This window comes from Scomber japonicus, chromosome 6, assembly GCF_027409825.1.
Source record: "Scomber japonicus isolate fScoJap1 chromosome 6, fScoJap1.pri, whole genome shotgun sequence".
NCBI lineage: Eukaryota > Metazoa > Chordata > Actinopteri > Scombriformes > Scombridae > Scomber > Scomber japonicus.
In genome coordinates, this window is record NC_070583.1 from 21,626,670 (window position 1) to 21,649,571 (window position 22,902).

The window sequence follows — 22,902 nt, forward strand, 5'->3', positions numbered from 1 at the left end:
TATTTTATTTACACAGATTGTTTATTGAATATAGTATGTTATTTTTTTATGTTTCATTTAATTTGATTTATTTTATCACTTTCACTCTTACACTTACTTTTTCCAATATACTGCTTGTGTCAATTTGAATTTCTCCCAAGAGGGATCAATAAATATACATCTTATCTTAATATATTTTAAGATATACATATATAATCTATGTGTATGTATATGTTCTATTGATGCTGTGTGCTCTAACATTCTTCCTACATCATTTGGAAATTGCGTTTCAAAGCATTGCTTTTGGACCAATATGTTGTAATATTTTGTTTGGTAATTGACATATCTAACATGCCCCAGTTATTAACCTTTCAGTTTAAAGAAGAGGAGTATCTAATTTTCTTTTCTTCAAAGAAGCCCTGAACTATTAAAGCACTTTACATTTTGGTCATGGATGATGTATACTGAGCTGTAGTTTGTTTAATACAGGGCTTAGATAGGCTAGGCTACAGGGTTTAATACAGAACAATCAATTAGTTGTTTGGTCTTTAAATATCAGAAAATGGTGAAAAATGTAACTCACTATTTCCCAAAGCCACAGCTATATGAAACAAAACTAAATAAACAAGAAAATATTTATATTTTAGAGGCTGGTTCAGAGAATTTTTTGATTCCAAATGATCAATTATTAAAATAGGTGGCAATAAATTCAATAACTGGCAAATGATAAATTAACTAATCGTATGTTTTTTTTAGAACTTAATTTGTCGCTATCAACGGATGGGCAACCAGTATCTCCCTGATCAGCCTCAAACACAACACAAATATGAAGATAAATAGCAATTGATTGACTTACCTTCCTTAGCTACCAGGTATGAATATAGAAACAGTGTGAAGCAATGAAATGATTACTGTTGTCAAGTGATAGTGATTTCACCTCTTTAATGAGTCCAGTGAAACTACCAAACAACCACAGAATAAAGCCTTTATATTCACACATTTGTACAGCTTTTTAAACGTTGTAGTGCACTTATCATCATACAGTCTATATACCAACATGTAATGCCTGAGTATCAATCATAGCCAGCTCCTCATCGTTCACCCATTCATCCTCCACCGTCAAAACAACAGGTTTGGGAGCTGGAGTCTGTACAGTTTTTAAAGTGCTAGGTGTCCCAGACCTCCGAGGGGGATTGAATGTCTTATTTACAGACGGTGAAGCCACTGAGCCTAGATTTGACACAGGTGGTGGTGATGGGATACGAGACAGATAGTCCAGAGCTCTCCTCCTCTTCAGGCTTTTCGGGTCTTTCTCTGTTAAACCGTTTCCCAGTGGAGGGTTCCTGCCCACAGGCGTGAAGGATCCAAGGCTTCGGATTGGCTGCTGAGATATCACATGAATAGCAGAACACATTATATTTTTAAAGACACTCATTGTTTATAGGAGTGAATGAGCTAAACAGTCCCAAATACTACATCAACTACATAAACTCACACTTGTCTTTGTGTCTTGTATTCTGTCTGTTGTAGTCTGCTGCAGTACTGCTGGGGTCCTTGGTTGCAGAGCTGGAGAGGAGATGGAGCTCATGCCAACAGAGCTGATTAAATGTGAAAGCTTCTCCTCAGCAGTAAGAAAGAAGTTCTTCTGACCCTAAAAATACATGACAAAAATGTAATTTTAAGATTTTTTTGTGGTTAGGAAGCACATTACTCTGACTGCAATGTCCTCAGATTGATTCCTTGGCTTTTTTTGCACATCATTTCCCATCTTCCTCTATCCTCATTCCCTGTCACCACTCTATTGTCCCCCACTTTTAATAAAGACAAAATGTCCCCAAATGAAGTTTTTACAATACTGTTGTTTGGGAACTTTACTTGCTGTTGATAATAGAGATACAGGAGCAGAAACAAAAATGCAGAGAGATGGCATGCAGTAAAGGTATCTTAAGCACTATTCTACCAGATGCATATCTAAAAATGTTTTTAAAAAACCCTCATAGTGTTGTTCTTTTAAAAGTTAGCTCAGACAGCATGACAAAATGTCATAATTGAGAAATACTGTTGTTCCTATATTATTCTTCTCCTATTATTCTGATTTCTTTTGAACATGATGCAATTTGGCTGTAAGAATGAATCCATCCTTTACAAATAAGGTGTCTTTGAATCGAAGAAAAAAAACAAAACAGACCAAAACACCATTTTTGATGTATGTCAGCAGCTTTACAGGTAATTGATAATAATACACTGTACCTGGACCAGGTTTCTGATTTGACAGAGGGATTCCTGTAGATGTGTTTCCTTGGGGTTTGCTGAGAAGGCGATGAGATCTCCAGCATACACAACAGGAATGGGAGATGTAGACTGACCTCTCAGCTGAAGGTTGCTGAGAGCTAACAGTGCACGTGGTTTCACTACATCTTCCACACCAGACTGAGCCAAGCTGCTAAAACAACGCACTTTAACGAAGTTCAGTTTCCCATCGACCAGATAAAATGCAGGAGAGGAACCTGTGTTCAAAAGTATGGTAATTTAGTTAACACTACATTGTTAACAGGCAGAAACAGTTAGGAAAAAGAAAAATCACCTACCTTGACCATCAGTGATACTGATGACATATCCTGTGAGGTCAACCTCTCCACAGAGCGGCTGGAATTCTGGGTTTTGGAGATCCACAAAAGTTGCAGACACCCTTGATTGAAAGTGTGTTGATAACCATTCCTTTGAACCCTGAATGAAAAGCCAAAAATGAAGTATTAAAAAACATTTGTATCTAATTTACTGTATAAATAATTCCCTGTGCTGAAGACAGTTTGTTTTTTCAGTACCTGTATGTCCTGAAACTGTGTTTTCTTGTTCCCGGTGAGCTGAACAGTTTCAATACCACCGCGCTTTTTTCCATCTGAAGTGGTGAGGTTATAGACTTTGTATCGACAGCCTTCCTTTAACGAAGACTGAAGGTCTGAGGACGGTCGCCACATGTTCAACTGGTAAACTAAGACAAGCACACAAAAAACAACATTATTATAAATCAGTCTTTAAATAGTACATTTAAGTACCCAAACTAAATGAAGACAAACGAGGACACACCACTGCTGCTTTGACTCATTGAGTCAGCAATGCAGAGTCTCCAAACAGGAGTAACGTCACGTTTGGGACAGGTCCCCTCATTTTCCTCTGCATTTTCTAGAGCACGACGGTACCGGTCCTGCAGTTCAGCCTGCTTCTTCTCAATCAGAGAGCGCCTGTAGGTATGTAGAGTCTCCAACTGTTGTTCACTCAAATGAGCCTTAAACATAGAAGTGAACAGATGTTCAATCAAAACTTTACATTAATAGAATGTCTGAAGTTAATCTGCACAAGAACTCAATATGTAAAGTAAGTTTCTTATCACCTCAAGGTAAGCTGGATCATCCTGAACTGCTTCATACAGCGCTTCTCCATCTTGCAGACTTGCAATATCCTGACGACTGATTGTCCGTCTTCTGCGTTGAGGTTTGTTATTACCTGAGGAAAACAACTTGTTCAAATGTATTCCATTTAAGTCTGTACTAAACACGCTGAAAACACGATTCCTACCTTTTTCTTCCTTCTCAAATTCTGCTTGAATCTTTGCAAACACAATCTCCATAGCCTTTTGCTTCTGGCTGTTGTAGCGTCTCGCCTCCTTTTCTTCTGCACGGACAGAACGGAACACAACGCCACCATCTGGTTTCCTCTCCATCCACTGGAAAAACATGACAAACAAACTGTCACATAGCATCATGCCATGAACTGACAGGAGTAATAGTATATTAGTACATGAGAAAACGCACTTGTATGGGGTAGCTTCTCAGTATGACAATGTCCACACATCCAACAGGCCCTCCATTGCTGTACAAACAGGAGAGAGGCAGCAGGAATGGCCTTGGATCCCTGAAAAATCCAAGCTTAGTATCCCATCGTGCTGGTCTGCTGCTATTGGCACAAATCTGAAAAGACAGACAATTGGCAAACAAGTCAGAATCAATGTTCTGACTTGATCTCCGGCATTGGTTGAGTCTGTCCATTATATTCAATATGCCATATATTCCGACGACGATTTTCGATGTCGACTTTACACGTGAAGAATGGACATCCCATTAACCTTCAGTCAGTACATATTGTAAACTCCCCTCACAAAGAGAAAGGAATTCAAGAATTCATGTAAAATAAAGGGGAGACTTAAAAGAAAAGAAAACAAATAAAATATATAGATCATAAAAAAGTCAAACAGAGAGGAAAAAGATAAGTAAATAAATAAATAAAAATAAGAAAAGGGAGGGGGGGTTGATGGCCACCCTTAATATTCTGTTCTCTACTTCCACTTTTTATGTTTTTCCCCATTCCCTTAATATACCTTTAACATGAGAGATTCAGGTGCCTCTAGAGGGGAGCAAGCATCTTGGGATCCCATCAGCTGAGCCCCATGGATGATCAGCTTTCCACCAACAGCCAGTCGACCTTTGTGAAGCATGGCAGTCAAGGGATCATCCAGCTGGGCTTTAATGGTGTACCATCCATCTGTCAGCCAAACGACTGCACATGGGTTTTCAGCCTTTGCATCAGCACTGTGTGGAGTCTTGGCATCATTGTGACTTTGTCTGGTTGGGTAGTGACCCCTAGAGACGACCCCGCAAACACAGAGAACCAGGGTTTTGGCTGCTGTGTCATCCTTTTCCATGATCTTTCTCAGAGCTGGCCTGCGACTGTGGTCCACCTCAACATCATATCTGAAACAAACCCGTAAGATAAAACAAAGACATTTAAATGTTGTAGAGAAAGAGGCAAGTACTATAAGCACTCTTGGGTGCTTTACAGTAACAAACTTAGACACAGTATTTATGCTAATTTCTTATGATTACATTATTAAAACTTAACAATGACACAGTAATGACAGAGCCTTTTGTATATGTCACGCAAACTGGCAACAAGCTACAGTTACAATCAAAATTATTCAACCCCCATTGCATTTTAGGTTTATTGGCAAAATCTAAATTTTTTCCGGTGTTTGCAATAAACAAATTACAAAAGAACAGTTTAAATAGTTAAATAAAACTAATATTACAAGGATTTTATCCAAATTCAACACTAAATATTACTTTCAATGACTACTGCAGTTTCAAAAAACTGATGCCTGACTTTGAACCCCATTGAAAATCTCTGGTGGGATTTGAAAAAGGCAGTTGCAGCACGCAAACCCACAAATATTAGTGAACTGAAGGCCTTTGCCCATGAGGAAGGGGCCAAGATCCCTCAGGAACGCTGCCAGGAACGCAGTAGTCATTAAAAGTGGCATTTTGTGTTGAATTTGGAGAAACCACTTGTAATATTAGTTGTGTTGAGCTGTTTAAATTGTTCTTGTTTGATTTGTTTATTGCAAACAGTTGCCAAGAAACCTTATTTGTAGTGGGGGTTGAATAATTTTGATTGAAACTGTATGTATAATGTGAGAGATAGTTCACTGATTATATTGTAAGACACCTTTTGCACCAAGAGGAGTAGATATCTTGTTAATTTCAAGATTAAATCAATTAAAACTGCAGTAACAAAGCAACCTAAAATCACCCATAATTCTACATACCTGTATTTGAGTTGTAGGAGAACTTGCTCTGGGGTGAGACAGAGGCTGCCCATTGTTCCTGGAAAGGATCTTTCCATGGAGGCCTGCTTCCACACAATCCATCTGTAGTGATTATACACCCACTCCTCACTGATCAGTTTAGGATCCACACCTGGGGTGTCACATAAAGCTCTGCGGACAGTGTGGGACAAGATCACATTTAGTGCAGTCTGCATTTGCAAATACACCTGGTGTCTCAAACATTATGATTAGTTCAACAGTATTACTAAAGTTAACCTCAATTTAATGTCATTGATACCTATAGAACTCTTCTTTCCCTGCAGTCCCGTCCTTGCTTGGGATCAGCCATCCGCCATCAGCAAGCTGAACACCACCGTCATCAATGAATGCTTCCCGTTTGAGGAACTGCTGTATACTGAAGCGAAACGACTGTGCATTCTCACTGGTGATCTCAGACACATGCTGATGCACTCCGTATCCGTACAGCTTAAAAAACATGAACATGAACATGTTATAAAGTTGTTTACATGACAGTGCTGTCATTTTTAACCAAATACAACAAAGATAACCATGATAAAAAACACTCTAAAGCCCAGTGTGAGTTTTGGCCTTACCTGTTTTTGGGTGTATTTTGCAGGGGGCTTTCCATTCACTGCATCTTTTAGTGGGATCTTTGACACTCCTGAAGTTTTGGTTAGAAATAAGCTCCCTGGCAGAGGTCTGATAGTCTGGCGCTTCTTTTTCCTGATCCTCATGTCTTGCATATCTCGTGCCAGCTCTATGTTCTGAAGAGTCTGAATTTCTGTTAACAGACCATAAATAGGTAATTATTTTTCCTGTGTTATGCTGCGTACTATTCCAGCGTATTACACTGACATCATCAAAAAAGGTTACCTTGACTTCTGGATAATGTGTCCGCCACTTCTGAAGCCTCTGTAGCAGAATCCTCTGTTCTATAGCCAACAGGACTTTTACGGTTTTCCACAAGATCATCCTTTGTGTTATCAGCCAAGGCCACCGTATGAGTAACTTCTGTGCTTTTATTACCAGTTACATCTGTAGTGCTTTGTCCGCTTGTCTTTTTAGTGGGTGGTACAAAAGTGTTGCTGTTTGAAGGCATTACAGAGACACAGTGGTGTTTATCCTCCTCCTCTTGTAGTTTAGAGCTCTCTTGGACAATAGTTCTTTGTTTTTTGAATGGAGGAACAAACACAGGTGTTCTTATGTTGTCCTTGACCATGTTATTCTTGTGAGTGTCCGTCTTTGAATTCTTCAAGAATGGAGGAACAAATGCTGGTATCGTAGAATGAGTGGATTTTCTGTCACCTGGGGATGAGTGTGGTGTTGCCTGCTGCAGTCTGGTTACCATGTAGTTTTTTCCATCCCTATAAGACAAAAAATTACATGACTATGGGATAACTTATGCCCACTCCTTAAAAGCATGGTCAACAGTCCACATGCAGCTTACCTGTTTGGCCTTGTGATGTTTGGATGAAGAGAGACGCTGTACTTGAAAACTCTCCTGTCTTTCATTACAGCTTAAGTGACAAAAATACAAATTAAGAGCCATTTAACTTATGAAAGGAAATATGTAGTATTTGGAAAATGTGTTGCATTACTATGATTTACCAGTTGGACAGCTTTTTTCTGGCTGAAGTGTTGATCCTCTTGGACTACTAACAGTTCTGTCAAATTCATCCAGTAATCGTCTTTTCAGGGGAGGCTGACCTATTACACACCAGCAAGGCAATAGTTTATGGTTAATGCTCACAACAAATATAAACAAAGAAAAGCAGCTCATGGTTAAGATAAAATCATTTTAGTTAAGCACAACATGAGAACAGCGTATTTAATTTTAAGTATTTGAAGAAACTGAAATATTTAGACATTAAAATGAGTAGCAAAAATGCAATTCCATTTCTTCAAATAATCTGAATTTCAAATTACATCTGAAAACCATGAGACAAGTTGTGCAGCCTAAATCAAAATACTTCACAATAACTTAAAATGTCTAATTAATAACTCTGACACTTACCGGTCATATTAGTATCCTCTGCCAATCTCTTCCCTGTTGTTTTCTGCTCCTCTACACATTCCTTGCTGGATTTTGGGTTATCTTGCTGTGGCATATTTTCAAAAGTCATAGAGAGACTTTGGCCAGCTAGACCTTCGTCTTCTAACAAAGCTTTAGTGCAGTCCAGGGCTTCCTGGGCAAGAAACTTCTGCTGGGCTTCTGTGCAGCCACTGAGGTTGAGTGACTGAAAGTTTAGAACTGAAGACTCTTCTGTCCTTTTGAACTCCAGCTTCTTACTGCTGCTTGTCTGCTTTATTTCGTAGCCCATTATGTCTGGCCTAGTCTCTCCGCAGGGATTCAGCACCCCCGAGATAACACATTTGTCCTCTTTAAATTTACATGTATCTGTAACTGTCTTCTCTTTGATAAAGTTACAACCATGTACACTTGAATTTTGAAGGATTTTATTTTCACTGTCAGTCTCTCGGAAAGAACGGTGAGATTTAACAATCTGGGGGTCACTTTCAGCAAGAATGTTCTTGTTACATGTTGTTGAGAGATTGTAATTTGAGGGTCTTTTCACATCTTTTGATAGACCTGGATTGTGAGTGTCAACTGGGGCTGTTGAGTATGAGTTTAAATCAGGACACTCCAAACCATCTTTTACTTGAACAGAATCAGTATCAATTTCTCTCAAAAGGTTCTTTGCTTTCAAAAGATTTTTCTGTGACACTTGGACTTTTGTTCCCCCTGCAGTTGTGAAGCCACAATGTGTTTTTTCCTTATTATTTTGAGCATCTTCTGATTTCTTCTCACTTTTCAATGTGTCTGAAACAGCTGGGATGTCTGTGTTCAAACTGTCCTCAACATCACAGTCTTTGAAGAAGGCATCGGTCTCCTGCATTGCTTTAACTGTGATAGAATCATCATCAAATTCTTTCAAAAGATTTTTTGCTTTCAACAGATTTTGCTCTGACACACGGACTATTGCTCCCCCTGCTGTTGAGAAACCAGAATGTAGTTTTTCTTTATTTTGAGCATTTTCTTGCTTGTTATCGTTCTTCCTTTTTTCTGAAACAACTGGGATCTCTGAACTGGGACTGATGTCATCAAAGAGAGATTTTGCCCTCTGGAGGGCCTCAGATGAAAATTCTACTGGCTTACCACTGGCTGCAAGAAATCCACTATTTTTGGGTAGTGGACCAGGAAACGGCATCTTGAAATGAGGTGGTCTTGCATTGGTTTTATCCGCATCGTCATCACATTCACTCAACAGGGATTTTGCCCTTGTTAGAGCTGCAGATGAAATGGCGACTCCTTTGCCACTGGCTGTCTGAAATCCAACATTTTGTGGTGTTCCTTCTTTTTGTTTCAGTTGTCTGTTTGTGTCCTCGAATGTAGCACTTTCATTCAGCAGAGACTTTGCTTTTACTATTGCATCATCTGACACTGACACTTTCTTTACACTGGCTGTACAGTATCCACCGTCATTGTTCAATTCATCAACAGCAGAGGAAACAAGCTTCTTTGCTATTGTGCACGATGACAAGGAAAGTGGCTTTGCCATCGAGTATGAGTTTGCATGTAAAAAAGGTGCATCACTCAAAGCCAGTGTGTTCTTAAAAACACCTTTGTGAATCTCCACATTATCGTAATGCAGCATCTTTTCATGGTGTACATCTGGTCCAGCTTTCACATGTTCAAACTCTGTGTATCCACTGACAGGCTCCTCAGAAACATTTACTGTTACCCCTGGAACATTTTTAAATGTTGGGAGGATATTCTTCTTGTTGACACTTTCCTTACTTTTCTGTTTTACTGACATGGTGTCATTACTGTCCTTAACATCACAGTCTTTGAAGGAAGCATCAGTCTCTTGCATTGCTTTAACTGACATAGAATCATCATCATCAAATTCTTTCAAAAGATTTTTTGCTTTCAACAGATTTTGCTGTGACACACAGATTATTGTTCCTCCTGCTGTTGAGAAACCACGATGCAGTTTTTCTTTGTCTTGGCCATTTTCTTGTTTCTTATCATTCTTCCTAACTGAAACAGCTGGGATCTCTGAACTGGAACTGATGTCATCAAAGAGAGCGTTTGCCCTCTGGAGGGCCTCAGATGAAAATGCTACTGGCTTACCACTGGCTGCAAGAAATCCACTACCTCTGGGTGGTGAATCATGGACTGGAGTCTTGGAATATTTTTGGTTTCCACTGACTTCATCCTCAACTCCATCATATTCACCAATCAAAGATTTTGCTGCAGATGAAATAACAACTCCTTTTCCACTAGCTGTCTTAAAGCCACTTGGCTGATTGGTAAAACGACTGGTTCTTGAAGAGTTTGTTTTTTGTTTCATTTGCTGGTCTGTGTCCTTGTGTGTCTGAATTTCATTCAGAAGACACTTTGCTTTTGTCATTGCATTAACTGATACAGACACTTTCTTGCCGCTGGCTGTACAGAAACCACCAACGCTCAAATCATCGGTGGCAGAGGAGCCAATACTATTTGATGTTGTGCACAAGGGAGAAGACGACTTTGCTGTTAAAGACTGGTTTCCATGAAAAGAAGACTTGTCAATCTCCATATCATGCTGGAGAACCTCAGTAAGGTGTACAGATGGTTCAGAATTTACATTTTCTAACTCCGTGTGTCTTTTGACAGGTTCTTCAGAAAGGTTTACTTTGATCCCAGTAAGACTTTCACATTTTGAAAGGTTTTTCTTATGACTGAAACTTCCAGGCAAGGTTTCTATACTATTCTTATGTTTTACCGAAGTGCCACCACTACTATCCACATTATCACAGTCTTTGAAGAGAGCATTTGCCTTTTGCATTGCTTTTGCTGAAATAGAAATCCCTTTCCCATTGGCCATCTGGAACCCGCTTCGACATGTGAGCTTTGAATGATCCTTTTCATGAGGTACCAAGTTATTATCCACACTGTCCTTGTGCTCTGCTTTGCTATATTTTTCACAAGTTTGCTTGTCTGGTGGGTTTTTATCTGAAACAAGATTCTCCTCTAAATCAGCAAACAAAGCTCTAGCTTTGCTCAGACACTTTTTTGAAACCCTCAAAACATTTCCTCCAGCAGTTTTAAATCCCATGCCAAGTGTCAAAGGATTTTTGTTGTTTGGCAAGCTTTTGTCATCGTGTTCAGCTCTGTCAAGATTTTCACTTGACATAATAAAACTACTACCTTCAGCAATGTTCTTAGAAGAGGAAGGTACATTTCCAGAAGAGACGGTTTCTTTCTTCATTCCACCAGAGAATGGCATTTCTGCTGACTTACTTGTGTCAGGATTTATTTCATCTGAAACTAAGGCAATTTTTCCAGGTATCATTGTTGTTGGCACAGGCTTTTCAGCATCTGAACTAAAACTATCATCAAAATCTATACCGGAAAGAAAATCTGGGTCAAGTTCTTTGTCAGCTTTTTGGGGAGAGGTGGCATTATCTTGACATTGTTGGTTTGGCGTTGCAATTTTAAACTGTGTGAATTCAAACTGGCTATCTGCTTCTTCCAATAGAGTGCACAGTTCTGTCACGTCAGCTTTTTGTGAAGCTGTTAATTGGCAATTGATGTCCCTGACTGTTTCACTTGATGAAAGTGCATGGTTTGAGAAAGAAGTTTTTGTTTTCAAAGATCCATGAGTTTCATCTTTAGTGTCATGACCACATTTGGTGGGCTGATCACTACACCTTTCACGTTCACTCTCTTCAAAGAGATGTTTGGCTCTCTCCAGGTTGGCTGAAGATATTCTTATACCCTTATTTGAGGCTGTTTTGAATCCTGATGCATGGACGGATGGGAGAGAAACAATTGTTTTCTCTGGCAGGCTGCCATGAACTTGACCACTGACTGGAATGCAATTAACATTATCGACAGCTCCTTTTCCACTGGTGGGTGGAAGTGTTAATGTGATTTTTGTTTGAGGCTTGTTCTCTCTGCCAAGGTCCAATGTGTGGTTTTCCTTTACTACAAAAGACAGGCTGGCGTCAGTTTCAGTGCCATGTAAAATACCCTCTGAATGTACTTTCCCGTTTCCTTTATTTGTAGGCTGAAAAGGAGTGGTCCACTGTTGAGTTTGAGCCTCTTTCTCTGAGGTGGGAAGAGCAGAAAATGCAGTCATATGAGTGCTATCAGCCACAGCAGACTGGAATCCACTGTCACAAATAGTTTTCTCATTGATGGAGTTATTTTGGTTAGTGGCAGAAAGATGTCTTCTGTTACTGACGCCATCACAGTCATGTTGAAGGCTTGCTTGCCTTGCTTTGTGCTTAGCTTGTTTCAAGGCGGACAGACATGCTGAAGGACAGAAACCATTTTGAGGAGTATCCTCTGCTGCTTCACTCAATTTAATGTGGTCTGACATTTGACTGAAGTCTTGTGCAAAAGCTATGCAAAGCTGTGACATTTCAACATCCTGGACTTTTGCTTGTACAGAGGGAGGCAGGTTTTCTTCAGTGACATTTTCCAGTTGTTGCATCTCATTCTTCCCTTCAAAGGTTTTATTGTGGATGTTGCCACAGTCCCCTTTATCTTGGGCATTTGGCAGATGCTTAACGTTCAATCCTTGCGCTGAAATAAAGCATAACACCGAACAATTTAGTGAATAAATTGTATGTATGTACAGTTGCAATCAAAATTATTCAACCCCCATTAGATTTTAGGTTTATTGGCAAAATTTAAAAATGTTCAGGTGTTTACAATAAACAAATTACACAAGAATAGTTTAAATAGTTAAATAAAACTAATATTACAAAGCTATGCATCACGTTTGCAGCAGGTCATAACAGCAAAAGGGTGCTCTACTAAGCACTAAAGATGCTTGCCATGAAGGGGTTGAATAATTTGAGAGTGCAGTAGTCATTAAAAGTGGCATTTTGTGTTGAATTTGGAGAAACCACTTGTACTATTAGTTGTGTTGAGCTATTTAAATTGTTCTTGTTTGATTTGTTTATTGCAAACAGCTGCTAGTTTGTACATTTTGCCAATGAACCTAATTTGCAGTGGGGGTTGAATAATTTTGATTGCAGCTGTATGTATGTATAAATCAATACTTTGCCATGCATAAGAAATGTATGAATAGAAAGAAACTAGAATACCTGGTGATGAGTCAATCTTCTGAGAATGAATTTCCTTTTCTTGCACTTGGGGTTTCGAAGATTTCACAGTGTAAACAAATTGTCTCTTTTTCTTGATAAATCCAGAATCTGAGATTTTCAAGGATGGTCTGACAAGCTGGCTACAATCAGAGTCACTCTGTAGCTGTTTTTTTAAACAGTTGTTTTCCACTTGTGCAGCAGGACTGTTATTATGGCCCACAGTAGAGTTTGGTATTTCAGATAAACTCAATGGAGACCACTGAGTGGTTCCCATGTCTCCAGTTTTCACTGGACTTTTCAAGTGTGGGGATAAAGGAGCTCTGCTTGGCTGCTGATCAGCTGTTCTTTGGCCACTGGACACAGCCGTGTTCATTGTCAAGATCTGTGTGGAGCTGCAGCCAGGTTCTTTTGCTGAAATGATTTGCTTCCTTTTTATTCTGTCAGTTTTCACTTTTCTAAGTGCTGAACTGCTGTTGGAGAAAAATCCTGAAAGAACATTTTCAGCCCCATCAAAAACATTTGCTACAGTGGTGCAAATTTCTCCATCCTCAATAGCATCTGGTAGCTTCTGTTTACAGACATCACTCTGGATATGTGAACTCTGAGAAGGAGAGTTGTGAGGCTCTGGATTCTGATCAGCCTCAGGAGAATCAGCACCTGTTGATGACAGACTAGTTATCAGTATTGTTTTGCATTATGGCATCTAAGAGTCTTTCCACAGTTTTACATCACAATATCAGTCAATCTGTGCAATACATAGTTATCTCAGTCACATTCAGAACTACCTAACCATCTTACAATGACAAAATATGACAGAAAAACATGGTACCTTCTTGAATCATGGGAGGAATAAGGTCACTGTGTTTTGGTGACACAGTTCCAACTCTGGATGCATTTGAAAGTGAGGGGAAAAGCTTCCGTACAAACTGAGAGAGATAAGAAAAAAAAACATTAGCAGAAGCAATTTGACATTTCACTGTTTATTTTTATTTTTACTGTAACAATGTTACAGTTGTTAATGTTTTTTCCAGGTCATAAAAAAGAGAATGCATTGAGTATTTTTACATTTTAAAAATCAAATAAAGATTTTTAAAATGAGAGAGACTATCCTTTCATGGAGATAAATATGTACTGTATCGTGTGTGTTAAAACTGGACAGAGTACTCACAACAACACTTTGGTCCTCAAAAAGATTAACTGGGCAGGGACTCTCGTCAGTTTTAGCTACAGCATTGAGACAAAACAAACATAACTAACAGATCAGGTTTATGCATTTATACATTAATTGCTTGTCCCAAATTACACAATATTGAAAATATAAATATACATGCATAAATAAATGCAAAAACAAACACATTTTCTTACATAAAATCAGTGTGGAAGGCACTGCTGGTGGGGTATTCAGAGAACTGGTCCATGATATATCGGGATGAATTTGTGCACCAAGACTTTCAGATATATACTTTGCGTAGCTGACCTGTATCATTACAAAAAAAGGAGGAAATTAAGGGAAACCTTCAAGTTATCCATTACTCCATATTCAAAGAAATATAACATCACTGTTAGATATAAAACACTTACTGGGGATTTCTGTGGTGTCTGAAGCAGATCTGTACAAATGAAAAAGAAAACATATTAGTGGTAATGCTTACACGTTTATTTAAGATATGATTCAATCAACAGATAATATAATGAGGAATTTGCAGCTCACCAAAACTTTCCTCAGCCTGAGGCTGGACACCTTCATATTTTGAACCTGGCACCCTAAAAATAATGAGAGGCATAAACTCCCAACAGCAGTGACAACACTAGTCATTTGAGGAAATTCATCTCGAAATAACATTGACTCCATAAATACTGAATATATGGGAATGGATTTTAGTTGTGAACTTATAAACCCTTTCATAAAGGATTATTTGTTTCTAATGAGTTTTGCTTTGATTGAACAAAAACTTGAGAATCTATGTAGCTCTTTTAAAAATGGAAAAACCTTCCAACAACACTATGCAAAAACGAATTTGGAATATATAAAAACAGACACTCACCCCTCTTTTGAAATCTGAATAATATATGGACTTCTTGTCCATGGCAGTGTTTCTTTTTCTAGGGGGAGCATAGAGAAATGTTTTTTTAGATGCAAGCTCAACGAAGCTCCTGAATGCAGACATAAGCAGTTACATTAAAATATGAGTTTATGTATTGTGCCAAATGTAAAGTACATTTCTGCAAAAATGCATCAGTGTTAATGGTTATAGCAAACATTACCTGGTTCAGAAGTGAAAGACTGCTCATCCTTGGCTTCAGGTGACACAACTCGTCTGTGTCTGAAAACTTTAGGGGTTGAAAACAACTGACTCTCCACAGCAGTTTCATCAAAGGGTGTTTTAAAGTTTCCATCTTTGTATGCACACAAGTCATCTTGATCAGAGAAATTTTTCTCAGTTTTGACTGCCTGAGCTGTCAGTACATCAAACCAGTCATGGTCCAGTGGTCCCAGCTCTATAATGGAAAATAAAAATGGTTTGTTTGTTCTTTAGTTTTAAGCAAACTAACTCATACATGTGTGTGAGTGAGTGAGTGTGTTTTGTGTTTTCAGAGAAAGTATTGTTTGCTTGTTTATGCAGCTAGACTTGCAGGATTTACAGTCAATGCTGTGTGTTGTTTCCGGTTACTACACTCGATTGCATTTAACTGTACAGATGTTCAGACTCAAAACGCCGTTGTTACCTCTCCAGGTGTCGTCTTTGAATGTGTCGTACATGCTTTCTGGTGGTAAATCCATTCCAGGTGATGTGTAATCCCTAAAGTTTCCTATGTGGCACACCTGCAGAAACAAAACCACAGTTAGCAAACAGACATCGATCTAAGCTAAGTTAGCTATGTGTTAAATGATGGATCCTCAGGGGGACATGGCCAGTTTCCTTCCTGCTGTTTCCGACCACAGGTTACATTGCTGCTACTCAAGTACTCAGTATCATTAGCTAACGCGATAATAAAACTTCTCAGATAGACAAACGAGAAGGCGACGTTAGCTAACGTTTGGTTCACCCTCTTATGAAGTACTACAGTAGGTTGACAATGTTTAGAAAACGTAGATATTTAGCCAAACTCAGGTTACACCCCTGCTCATTTTGTAAAAAGAAAACAGCAACATTTTTCTTGAAGTTACTAAACTCACCATGACGGCGTACGACAGTGTCCAACCTTCATGTCCAGACGAAATCCTTCACAACGTATTGATGACAAACCAAAAAAAACGATGAAAAGATGATAGAGTGCAATTTCTACGTGTCAACTTTATAGCTAAGCTAGTCTGCAGCATTGCTACCAAAACAAACCTGGCGCGCCATGCTCCAGTGTGTGACTGTGATTGGTGGCCCAGCCTCCTGTCTTCTTCTGTGGTTTCACTGGAGGACTAACGTTAAAGCTTATACCGCGCCATCTACTGTGTCAAAAAAGTGTAACATCATGAATTTAAACAATAAAACCTAACAAATGAACAAACACAAAAACTACAAAGGAGTTATATTTTACTAAATCCGTTTTAACCTGTAATTGTTTATCTACCACCCTGCTGTTCAGTCTTTCAAGCACAACCTTTGTTAAGAGTTTTGCTTTCAGATGTTTTATTAGGCTATAGAAAGTGTATGAACCCCATGAACCAAAAGTCACATTCTGTCTTTGTGTTATACTTATGAATGTAATTATAGTAAAAATAAATGATCCCCCTTAAGGACCCCTACCGGTTCCCAAACATACTTTGAGAAACTATGGAAGTTTCTGCCAATGTGAAACAAAATTATAGAAGTTATTATGAGAAACTTTCTCAAAATAATTACATAATAACTCAAAATAATGACTTATCTTATAGATGTATTAGTATTTCATTATTCTGAAATATTCATTATTTTGAGAAAGTTTCTCATTATTTTGAGTTACAGGATTTACATTTCATCACATCAGCAGAAATGGACTTCGATAAGAAACACAGTCACATGAGAATGGACTGATCCACAAGCAGACTGGTAGAGCTTTTTGGGTGGTGCACAGCTTTAAAGGACTGCTGAAGAGGTTGCACCCTGGGAATACTTGGGTGTGCAGCTTTATGAAGCTACAGTATATTTTACTATCTGAGGATTCCCTTTCCAAAAGAAACTTATGTAATTAAAATAAAAAATAAAAATAATGATCATTTGTACAAATCATACAATGAAGCCATATTTAACAAATGTAAGTTTTATTTGTATTGTTACATAAGTGTACAGAACACCAAAGTACAGAAGTACAGTACATTGCAAAGGCAGTAGTATTTACAAGGCGAGAGGCTACACCAACAGTTCTTCTGGGAAGCTTTACAAATATGTAGCTATCTCTTTCATTCTGGATGCAACTCAAATTTTAAGTTCATAAAAATACAATCCTATGAGTCTGAGTAAAGCCCCCACTGGACTATGTACAATAATTCATTTAAAATATTTGTTTGTTCATAAACATTATTACTACAGTTATAATACATAGAATTTGCAAGCTTGGCAGATTTAACAGATGAAACAAAATATTTGTTTAGTCTGATAAAAGCATGTTTTTCTCTTGAAAACAATATAAATAATTTGTCTATTTGCTAAAAGCTGCACAGTTAAAAGGTACAGTAAGATGTTTTAAGTAACAGATAACCCACACAGCAGCAAGGTATGTAGGTCTGGGAGACATTACAGTAGATTTGCAGCATGTCAAAGTAGTTAAATGTGAACAATATATAAATCAATATCCATAATTCCATCTACAGTATGATGGTCGTCAGGTTTAAATCACACACTCAAGCACACACACACCACACCCATACCCACACTCAAATGCACGCGCACACACACACACACACACACACACACACACACACGCACATACACAAACGCACACACACAACTTTAAGCAAATAATGAAGCCTCCCTTTTTCTGTACTAACAATGTTTGTTTTCCAATGCTATGATACTCAAATACATTCTTTCAGGAGGATACAGTAAAAGTCTTCAACTTCTGTGAAGGATTGCACATTTTCCCTTGACAATTAAAACAACATAACTGAATCACTTAACTTTGGTATGTCATTAGTTAAATGTGAAAGTTGTTGACCTCAGTAGCAAGTGGTCGCTTTGTGACATCTATTATTAGTGCAATAAAAGCCTTTATTTCTTTACAAAACAACAGTATTGCTGCACGTCTGAAGATCATATTTGATGACATTCGGATGTACTCTGAGCTAGAAGAGAAAGGGAGGCTTTGTTATTCCCAGGTGAGAGCTCGTAAACCACTGAGATGATAGCAGCAACCTCAGACAGGACTAGAGGCGAGGCATGGGACAAGGTATTATGCAGGGATGGGTGTCACACACTGCTAGTCTGCCATCAAAGAGTTGAGCCTGAAAGCCTGGAGTCTGGGAGGAAAGCTGTGATGGCTCGATAGCCCTGAGCTCGCCGGATCATGTCCCGAATCTCTCCATTAAGTTCCATTAACTTGACAGAGATTTCTGTTAAGTCCTGCTTTGAGCCCACCAGAGCAAAAGTTCCTGTCTGACCCAAGGTTTGATGTCTGAAGAAGATGTTCAGTAAGGTCTGGACTTCATTCTCAGAGTGGCTTCCAAAGATGTCATTAGGCCACATTTTTCTGCAATTAAAAATAGGTATTTGTTTGACTGAGAACAATATTTGACAGCATGCAATCCAAATAAACAATGAAATAAGCCTTTTGCTTTTCTCACCTGCACTCCCGAATATGGCGGATGGATGACGCAAACTCGTTGTTCTTCAAACCCTCGAGAATGGCTTGCACAGCGGCCTCGGAAGAACTGAAGGTGGGCTCAGAGCAGGAGCTCTCACAGGCAGAAATCTCACCATTCGTCACTGAGGTTGCTGCTACTCTCAGGTTACTCTTCAACTCATTGAGCTCTCTGGACATGTTTGTCAGCTAAAGGTTGAGAGGGATTCATATTATTAAACAGGGACATAGATTAAACAGTGGGTATGATGGTTCCAAAAAGAGGGAATAAACACAATTGCATGGTGTACTCACCCTGGGAACAGAGCTTATTGCATGGACCTGTTCAATCAGCTTACAGTAGGACTGAAAAAGCAGCAACAGCTGAAAGTGGAGTTTGTAGAGTCTTTGACAGAGCTCCAGTTGCTGAAAAGTAAGAACAAAATACTGAGCAAATTTGTTTTCATTGCTAGTTCTCACTTACTAGATTTTACTGTAGGCTACTTTATTTTATTGCGTACTATTTTTTTTTTTTTTTTTTTTTTAGAGTTCTGCTATTTGGTGGATAATAAACTTACATACAACTACTGTACAACAACTTCTAGATAGGTGTCACACCTGCAGGAGCTATTTAAAGACCATTTAAAACAACAAAGAGAAACAAGCCTCATCCAACTTACAGCCAGAGATTCCATTTGCTACAAAGCAAGCATGTTACAGGACAGAAAAGAAGTAAGGAAAACAGAGAATCAAAGGAAGGGCATGCAATTCCTTATTTTTCATTTTAAAATAGGTGAGAGGTATTAACTGAGGGCTTTTTGTTGACATGCAAAGAGGAAGAAAAGTGAGGGTTGATGCATGTGGGTAAATTAGAACTTAAAGAAGGGATAATATTCACCATGAGATATTAAAAAAGCCAAGAGAAAAAAGCAAGCAAATTCACAATTTTGCCTGTTCATTTGCACAAATGCACTCACTTCAATGGTAATCTCTTGCCAAACTATATTATCACATTCTACTTGCTCTTAATTGTCAGGTTTCCTTTTTCCTGTCCTTTCCTTTCCTACCGTATCAAGTGAGTGTAATTGTTTACTGATAGATTAAATGCAACTTAAGAGAACTTGCTCTCATGCCCAGCAGAGCCAAAAATGATCACAATGCACAATTGAATGAGATAATCAAAGTGACGTGCGGCAACTCAAGGTTGTCAGAAAGTTGACATTCACATAGTGTGAGAAAATTAGAGGTAACACTCACAGAGCTACAGTATCACAGAGTAATCGTAATGCAAAAAGTACAATATGAGAGATCAGTTTCAATTGAATCTTTAATACTTTCAATCATTTTTGTAAGATTAGCTATGACCTACAAGATACGATCCAGCATTTTACATTATCCTTTAAGTGATAGCATGTCAGTGTTAATGCTCAAATTCCTAACAAATTAACATTTTACCTTTTCCTCATGCTCTGCTGGTTGACATGTTATGACAGTGCCCCCAGGACTCCTGGGAAAGGTGGCCTTACAGTTGCTCAACCACTGTGGATAATAGAGAAGAGACAACATAATCACTACTACTAACTAAGAACAAACAGGTGCCACTCAGACTTTAAAGCGTAATATTTGATCTCCTTACGGTGAGAACTCCATCCTTTTTGTTGTTGTAAGTATCAAGATACTCTTGAAGTTCCAACACACTGAATTTCATTTTTTCCAGGAGTCCACAAGACATAATCTGCGAAAATAAAGTTTTATTATTACATTTGTTCATCTGCCACTAATATGTTACACTGTAAAAAAAAAAAAAAAAAAAAAAAGTATTATAAATTGAAAATTGTTGGGTTTCTCACTGTGTCTGCATCGATGAATAGTGTTGGACACTCTGAGCATGATGTCAGCATTTGAGAAGACCTCAGAAACTTGGAACCTAATCCTCTAAGTCCGTCACTGAGGTAAGTCACAGCGTCACATGTCAGGGAACAAAATTTGGTCTGGATACTCTGCAATGCAAGAACAGGCCGGCTGTAATACTGTCCTAGTCACTCCTACATCATTCAAAGTATTTACCGTACATTCTATCATTACTTTAGTTTTTCCTAACATCCTAAAACAGTGCCTTCTTTGTAATTAATCAGACCTCTTCTAAAAGGTTGCCTCTTTTTCCAAAGGTCAGTCACTTAGATGACTAATCCTGTTACCCTTTCAGTTGAACTATTTGGTTTGGAAAGGCACACAGTTAATGGAATTTATGTGTAGCGTGGCTTGAAGGTAATTCTATAATACCTGAAATAATGAAGAGAACACTTGGAAAGTATATACTACACAGGCTCCATCTGAGTCAGACACAAGCTGGTTGATGTGACGTCGCCAAGCCTCTTCTGCATCGCTGCATACCACCGGCTGGAAAGCTGCGAGGATGGCTGAGAAGAAGGGTGATGGTGGCGGGGAAGAACGGGACTCTAGCATGTCATCTCTCTCCTCCTCCGCAAGGCTGAGTGAACACAATTAAATTAACTTGATTTACTTAAGCTATCTTTTTTTTTTAGCAACGTGGCTGTGAGAAGAGTTGTGAGTGTGTACCTGGGTAAGCAGCTGTCTAGGTCCAGTTGTCCTTTGCAATCACTGTGAACAATGTCCAGGCTCAAACTATCACCACAGTGAAAATCAGAGGGAAGTTCATGGATGGAGAGAGAGACGTCATCTTCACGGACATTTAAATCTTCGTCTTCTAGTGATGAGTCATTCTGAAAGAAAGCAAAGGAGACACGCCTTCTCAGCATTTGGAAAAAATAATTAAAGTCATTAGCAAATACTGTAGCAGCATGCAGTAAAGGTTATTATTAATGGCAATTATCTCCCTCTGTTATATTTAAATGTAAAACAGATAACTTGGATACACTAACCTTGCCAGGGGACCCTATGGACACTCCTTGTGGTGTTTTCTCTTATTTGGTAAATTCAGTGTGCATCAATTGTGCCAATTAAATAGATTATAAAATAATTTAAATCAGCCAGCATCGAGTCTCTGCACACTCATGTTTTGGGACAGGCAATGTGTAAACCTTTCTTGACTTCCCACATGCCAAGAGTTTTTAGTTGTTGCTTAGAGCCACCCAAGCAGAAGAAATAGGTATACACATTGCCTTAAACAGACAGACACAGAAAGAAAGAGACCTTTTCACTATTGCTGACTATCACCCCCTAACATCCCAGGACAATCTCTGCCACAATTAAAGGCACAAGCTACTCCAAAGCATTATGATTTGCCTGCTAGTTTTTACTTCATTCTCCTTTTAGCATGCAGTTACTGAAATATCTAGAAATGACTGGCTCATGCTCTACTTTAAAGAGAGGAAAAGTAGAAAAGTCATAGCGATGCAAAAAAATAGTTAAGATAGACTGAACCCAAAGCACATAAAACATCCAACACATTTCACAAAAGAAGTTGCAAGAGGATAGCTCCTATTTGGCAAAATTAGTAAAAAACTCAAGTATAGAATTGCGATAGGAATTAGTAGTTCCCAGAATCTCAGACACTCTGAAGCCCTTATTCACCCGCTGCTTCGAGTCCTCTGGCAGTTGGGCCTCGAAGCTAGGATTTTTGGTGTTCAGCGGAGTTGAATCAGCTGAAGTTGGATTGCAAAAGGCGGAGGGAGAGTCCATACTATTGATCTCTGCTGTTGGAGAGAGGCTGACAACCTGCAAAGAGACAAAGTCAAACGTAAGATCTCTTAATAATACGTGTCATTTTTCAACAACGATTAAAGCTCTTTAGGAACGCTGAAAAAAACAACTCAATACACTGAATTGAAACTGACTGTAACACTGTGAAGTCTCCAACATTCCTGAGCAGCCTGTAAGCACTGACAGTGGTAGAGTGTTAGACAAACCAGGAACATGAGAGGAGTGGTGTGACAGCTGCGTGGACACGACAGCTTGGCATATGTTACCACACTTTCCACAAAAATGTATGACGGTTGTACTGTATGATGATCATTAGTCATGGAATAACAGAAAGATGATGCAAAAGTTAAATTAAGTCTCACTAACGGTCCTTGAACACAGAATCTTTAATTACACAGCAAAATTAGATGTTTTGTGTGCATTGTGCAACAATGACAGCAACCTTTTGGTGGCACAAGAGGAAAGCCTATGGTTTTCCTTGCATTATAACTTTAATTTACCGGCATATAAACAAAAATAGACTTACAAGCTGTGAGTGGGAGAGTATCTGGCTGGCAGTGAGGGAATCCTCCTCAGACGACTCGTCTGAGTATTCATGGGTGATCTTGCTGAGGCTGGGCATGCTGATGGACAGCTGGCTCTCCTCCAGGGTCTGCAGGTCACTTTGGTCTAGACTGTCCATGGAGCGTCTACGCACACCCCAGTTAAAGTTATCCATGGTCTCTCCCTATAACAGAGACCGGCCTTTAGTTAGCAAAGTACCA

General features: G+C 38.8%; 2 protein-coding genes across 5 annotated transcripts in view; both read right to left on the bottom strand.

Annotated features, from left to right (window-relative positions):
* Positions 1 to 933: 933 nt before the first annotated feature.
* On the bottom strand, positions 934 to 15,485 carry brca2 (BRCA2 DNA repair associated). Its single transcript, XM_053320185.1, has 29 exons — positions 15,431 to 15,485; positions 14,969 to 15,202; positions 14,749 to 14,806; positions 14,415 to 14,467; positions 14,285 to 14,313; positions 14,069 to 14,180; positions 13,872 to 13,927; positions 13,533 to 13,629; positions 12,704 to 13,360; positions 12,040 to 12,176; positions 11,632 to 11,696; positions 11,058 to 11,194; positions 7,614 to 11,027; positions 7,208 to 7,306; positions 7,047 to 7,116; positions 6,473 to 6,963; positions 6,193 to 6,380; positions 5,877 to 6,064; positions 5,579 to 5,749; positions 4,355 to 4,727; positions 3,792 to 3,947; positions 3,556 to 3,703; positions 3,371 to 3,483; positions 3,067 to 3,265; positions 2,805 to 2,971; positions 2,568 to 2,706; positions 2,230 to 2,486; positions 1,475 to 1,630; positions 934 to 1,360 (listed from the first exon to the last, which is right to left on the bottom strand). The coding sequence occupies exons 1-29, from the start codon at positions 15,483 to 15,485 to the stop codon at positions 1,025 to 1,027; spliced, it is 8,355 nt and encodes a 2,784-aa protein (XP_053176160.1). The 3' UTR covers positions 934 to 1,024.
* Positions 15,486 to 16,923: 1,438 nt separating this feature from the next.
* frya (furry homolog a (Drosophila)) overlaps positions 16,924 to 22,902 on the bottom strand; it is a 53,382-nt gene continuing 47,403 nt past the window's right edge. For 3 of the 4 annotated variants that reach the window (XM_053320445.1, XM_053320446.1, XM_053320444.1), the window contains exons 52-61: positions 22,665 to 22,865; positions 22,010 to 22,153; positions 21,035 to 21,198; positions 20,738 to 20,945; positions 20,305 to 20,454; positions 20,091 to 20,189; positions 19,910 to 19,993; positions 18,770 to 18,880; positions 18,459 to 18,664; positions 16,924 to 18,364 (exon numbers count right to left, since the gene is read on the bottom strand). In XM_053320445.1, coding sequence (XP_053176420.1) covers positions 18,106 to 18,364; positions 18,459 to 18,664; positions 18,770 to 18,880; positions 19,910 to 19,993; positions 20,091 to 20,189; positions 20,305 to 20,454; positions 20,738 to 20,945; positions 21,035 to 21,198; positions 22,010 to 22,153; positions 22,665 to 22,865 — 1,626 coding nt within the window. In that variant the 3' untranslated portion in view covers positions 16,924 to 18,105. Of the gene's footprint in view, positions 18,365 to 18,458; positions 18,665 to 18,769; positions 18,881 to 19,909; positions 19,994 to 20,090; positions 20,190 to 20,304; positions 20,455 to 20,737; positions 20,946 to 21,034; positions 21,199 to 21,357; positions 22,154 to 22,664; positions 22,866 to 22,902 lie in introns of those variants that run through there. The other variant, XR_008321479.1, reaches the window with a different exon arrangement.